Here is a 5,560-nt window from a genome sequence, read left to right on the forward strand (position 1 = left end):
CGCAAAAAATAATGGGGTGGCAGAATCGAAGCTGGGGTCCCTTGGAACACCAAGACTCTCCCTTAGAACATCTTTTTCACTCTATCTCTCTCTATATATATCTATGTATATATAGAAAGAGATAGAGGGGAGGGGAGGGTGGGGTGTGTGAATGAATATTAACACCCTAAAATATACCACTCATTCAGAAAGGTTTTTACTATTATCATATCCCTACATCTTATATATCTATGTATGTATAAAGAGAGAGATGTGTGAATATTAACTAAAAAATATGACTCAATAATAAATTTGGTTAAATTATTAACTCGTGATAATATTTAACAACAAATTTCTGGGGCCCATATACACATCTTTAATTATTTATGTACCAATTATCCTTCTCTTTGACAAATATCATCTTTCTCTTTCTTGATCAAATCACATAAACTCATGAAAAGAAAAGGATAAGTTTAAATTTTAAATTAAAGTAATAATAAAATAAAAAGTTTTTTTATTTTTATTTATCTCTTTGGTTAAGGTTCTTTTTGTAATTCATTCATTATACATATATATATATCCTCCTCACCATCTAACCTTCAAAATCTATTTTGAAAGAGAAAAAAATGATTCTTTTTTATGCTTAAATCTGTGAAGTCACAGAACTGGTCCAGAAAGTTTTCTTGTCTCTGATCCCAATAAGGCCATCTCTCTCCTCCAAAAGATCTGTAATCATACCCTCCTTTTCCTTCTCTCTCTAAAAAACCTTGTAGAGAGAGAGTATATAACTGCCATAGATAGCCAGCCAGCTAGCTCTCCCCAAAGTACAAGTGGTCCTCTTTCCCTAACCCCACCTCTTGTTTAGCAAACCCTTTTCTTCACATGATCTCTCAATCCCATCCCACATACACATTTCACTTTCTTGATTCTTGTGAGAGAAAGTTTTAGAGAGAGAAGTTTTCTTGATCATCTTTTTCTTCATTTTTTTTTTGAAAAAAAAAACAATGCAAGAACCACAAGGGGGGTTAGGGATGATGGGTGGTGGTGGTGGTGGTTTTGGTGACATGTCTGTCTCACTTTCCGGTGATCAGAACCGCCATATCAAGGCGGAGATAGCTAACCACCCACTGTATGAACAGCTGCTTTCAGCTCATGTAGCATGCCTCCGTGTGGCCACTCCTATTGACCAGCTGCCACTCATAGATGCACAACTGTCTCAGTCACATAATATTCTCCGGTCATACATCTCCGACCACCATAATCAGCCACTTTCACCACATGATCGCCAAGAACTTGACCATTTTTTGGTATGTTTCTTTTTTGTTATTATTATTATTATTCAAGATTTCACCTTTTTAGTTTCTTGGTATGTTTCATTGTTTCTTTATTATTCAAGCTTTCACCTTTTTAGTTTCTTAGTTAATGGTATGTTTCTTTATTATTCAAAATTTAATCTTTTTAGTTCTGGGTATATTTCTTTATTATTCAAAATTTAATCTTTTTAGTTCTGGGTATGTTTTTTTATTATTCAAAATTTAATCTTTTTAGTTCTGGGTATGTTTTTTTATTATTCAAAATTTAATCTTTTATAGTTTAAATTTCATATTTTAGGTTTTGGTATGTTTCTTTATTGTTCAAGATTTCATCTTTTTAGTTTCTTGGTATGTTTATGATTCAAGATTTCATTTTTTAGTTCTGGGTATGTTTCTTTATTGTTCAAGATTTTATTTTTAGTTCTGGGTATGTTTCTTTATGGTTCAAGATTTTATTTTTTAGTTCTGGGTATGTTTCTTTATGGTTCAAGATTTTATTTTTTAGTTCTGGGCATGTTTCTTTATTGTTCAAGATTTTATTTTTTAGTTCTGGGTATGTTTTTTTTTTGTTCAAGATTTTATTTTTTAGTTCTGGGTATGTTTCTTTATGGTTCAAGTTATTATTTTTTAGTTCTGGGCAAGTTTTTTTATTATTCAAGATTTCATCTTTTTGGTCCTTAACTCCTTGGTTTGTTTTATATGGTTCAAGATTTCATCTTTTTAGCTTTTTGTTAACATGGGTTTGTTCTTGATTAATAACACAAAACAATTTAAGTTAAAAAGATTTAATCTTTCTTTTTTTCTGATTGTTTCTTTAATGAATGAATAGGCACAGTATTTGGTAGTTTTATGTTCGTTTAAAGAACAACTCCAGCAACATGTCAGAGTTCATGCTGTTGAAGCTGTCATGGCCTGCCGTGAAATCGAACACAATTTACAAGCCCTCACTGGTACCCTTCTCTCTCTATATATATATGCATATTTACACACACACATATATATAAAAATAAACACATGTATGCATTAATATATGTGTCTATATATGATGTCTGTTTTGATTTGGGTTCTGGGATGTACACCTTTTCTTGTGAAAACCAACTTAGATGAAAAAATAGAAATTGAATTTCAATAACAAAATATTGGTTTAAAAAAAATATATAAATATGAAGGAGAAAAATTAAAGAGGAAGAAAATGAAATTGGGGATATTAAGGTGGGTGCAATGTGGGGATAGCCATTGAATTTATTATTTTTGTAATTATAACAAAAATTGAAATATTGATTGATTTTTGTATCTTTTTTTTAATACATAGTTAGGAGTAGAAGGAAGGTTGAGTTAGTTGGGTTGATGAAGGAAGGAAACATTGGAACAAAGAGTGACAACAAAACCAACAGCACCTAACCACCGATATTTTTTAAATTATTTTTTAAGCAAAAATAATAATTGAAATTGAAAATGGATTAAGTTTTAATATTTAATGGTTGTTGGGTGTTGCTTTGTGATGATAGGGTTTAGTCATAGGAATATTTATTTGTCGCCAAAGTAGAACATGTTTACACCTTTCATGAATAAAACATTATTTAATTTTTCTTAACTTTTGAAGTTGACAACATTTTTAGTCTTAAGGATAAGAATGCGGTTTTGACTTTTGAAAATTAAATGATCCAAATACATATAACCAAAATAATTCCTATTGTTCCATGGTAATTTATAAATTAATTTTCTTACATTCAAAATTACAAATGAACTTATTTAGCAATTTAATTTACCTATTCGTTCCTACTATTCTTATATAATTTGCGATTGGAATGAAACAATTATCATGATTCAAAAAAAAAAAAAAAAAATAACCTACTTGATTGATATTATTTCTCAAGTTATATTTATGTATATTTCCGTGTAAGATACAATACAATAGGTTTAATAGAGAAAAAACCCTAAAAAATGTAAAAGTTTATGTAGATCTATGTAGTTTTACATGTTATTGATTTTTTGTCTTCATTTCATATATTCTATTGTTAAAGGCAAAATTTTTAAAAACTTTGGGAGAGGAAGGTCTTGACTTTTAAGTTTAAGTCTCACAGACGACAGAAATAAAAAGAAATTTGTCGTTCAAAAAAATACTTATTTTATTTATAACTTACTACAATAAAATTAGCAAATTAAAGATTTATATAATACCGAGATAAGAAATGGATAAAACAAATAAATTATTTGGTGAAGTACAAATGTAGACTGCATGCAGTCGTTCTTTTAGGCTTCCCCAAATTGTACCTCTTTATTCATACCAAAAGGATGATAGTAATTTATCATAAAATAAACAAAATTATCTTTTGATTTTTAAGTACTAAAAGTAGTCAGATGTGTTCATTATGAACAACACTGGCTCCCTGTTCATCACTGACTCGACTCGTACAAATGATATTATTTTGATACGTATATTTACTTAAAACATAAAATATTTTTTCCTTTCTTTTTTTGCGTATGTATTCACATGATTTTTTTTGTACTCATTTGAAGGAGTAACACTTGGAGAAGGGTCAGGAGCAACAATGTCTGATGACGAGGACGAGATGCCGATGGATTTCTCGTTGGATCAACCCGGTGGCGTTGACGGTGGCCACGACATGATGGGTTTTGGCCCTCTTCTTCCTACTGAATCCGAACGGTCTCTTATGGAAAGAGTCCGTCAAGAACTGAAAATTGAACTTAAACAGGTTTTTTTTATTAAACCCTAGTTTATTTCTTTTACCATGCACCTAAATGTTATTTCTTTAGAGTAAATTACTTTTTGAATCCCTGTGTTTTAGTGGTTTTAACCACTTGATAAGGTTAAAATTTGGACTCAAAAGGTTAAAATTTGGACTCAAATGGTTAATGAAAATGCTTATAAGGATTCAGGTCGTTAAACTTTTTGCTTTTGGACTCAACTAGTTAAAATCACTAAAACACAGAGACTCAAAAAGTAATTTACCATTTTTTTTACTTGTTTGACCGTCACATATAACACGTAAATCAACATGTCCATATATAAAGAAGCTGAAATTGTCAACCGTCGATCATGCATGCAATCAGTGGTAAAATCGATTTTTCCCTCATAGTGTTAATTTTATTGATAAATTTTCGAAAAAACAAAATTAGTGTAAAATATTGGATTTTTTAAAGTCCGACCCCCGGCCCACTGATTTGGATTTTGACAGTCCGGACCTCACAGAGTTTTCTTTCAAACTCCGCCATTGCACGCAATTACACTGTTAGCGATATATATATATATATATTAGTTAGGATTTATAATAACTAGACAATATTATTTGACTAGGTTTCCTACATCTCACTGTATTTCTATTAGGTTTCTTTTCTTATTATCCTCATTGTATCCTTATACATAGTTGATTATATACACAACCTTTTAAAGAATATCTTAATTTATCAGGGATTCAGGTCAAAAATTGAGGATGTAAGGGAGGAAATACTGCGAAAGAGACGCGCTGGGAAATTACCCGGCGACACTACTTCTGTTCTGAAAGATTGGTGGGAACAACATAAAAAATGGCCTTACCCAACTGTAATTATAATTCCATTTTACCTATAAATTTTACATACAATTGAGTAATATTTGTTTGTCATGATGTACACACGTACGTACTGATCGAATTATTTGTATAACAATATTGTTTTGACAGGAAGACGATAAGGCGAAACTGGTTGAAGAGACGGGGCTACAACTGAAGCAGATTAACAACTGGTTTATCAATCAAAGGAAGAGAAACTGGCATAGCAACTCTAATTCAATGACAGCTCTCAAGTCCAAGCGTAAGCGGTAGAAGAAGAAGAAGAACAAGTTTAAGAAATCTGAAAATGATTTCGTATATGAATATATATATAAGTATAAGTTGATACAGATATATAATAGTAGGTTTATTATGGAGTATATCGTGACCAAAAACAAGGGAGGGCAAAACAAGTCGTAACGAATGGTTATATGATTGATTTTCTAACACATCTTCGTTTAATATCGTGATGAAATAATTGAGTTGTTATTTTTATAAAAATGCTTATTTGGTTTGGTTTGGTTCGATTTGATTTGATTCAATTTGATTTGGTGAATTGACTTAAGAAGGTACAATGAATGCATGCATGCAGTGGCGTCTCTGAAAACTCATGTACCATGTTCGAGCTCGAAAAATGTGCCCTTGTGCCTTACAATAAACAATGCAATTACGAAAATGACAAAATCGTAGTATTCGATAAACAATGCAATTACGAAA

At 30.8% G+C, this 5,560-nt stretch overlaps 1 protein-coding gene across 1 annotated transcript; it reads left to right on the forward strand.

The window, feature by feature from the left end:
* The first annotated feature begins 598 nt into the window (after positions 1-598).
* On the forward strand, positions 599-5,339 carry LOC110864359 (homeobox protein knotted-1-like 7). Its single transcript, XM_022113408.2, has 5 exons — positions 599-1,286; positions 2,122-2,242; positions 3,813-4,009; positions 4,726-4,857; positions 4,976-5,339. The coding sequence occupies exons 1-5, from the start codon at positions 984-986 to the stop codon at positions 5,114-5,116; spliced, it is 894 nt and encodes a 297-aa protein (XP_021969100.1). The 5' UTR covers positions 599-983; the 3' UTR covers positions 5,117-5,339.
* Positions 5,340-5,560: the final 221 nt, after the last annotated feature.

Source organism: Helianthus annuus, chromosome 6, assembly GCF_002127325.2.
Source record: "Helianthus annuus cultivar XRQ/B chromosome 6, HanXRQr2.0-SUNRISE, whole genome shotgun sequence".
NCBI lineage: Eukaryota > Viridiplantae > Streptophyta > Magnoliopsida > Asterales > Asteraceae > Helianthus > Helianthus annuus.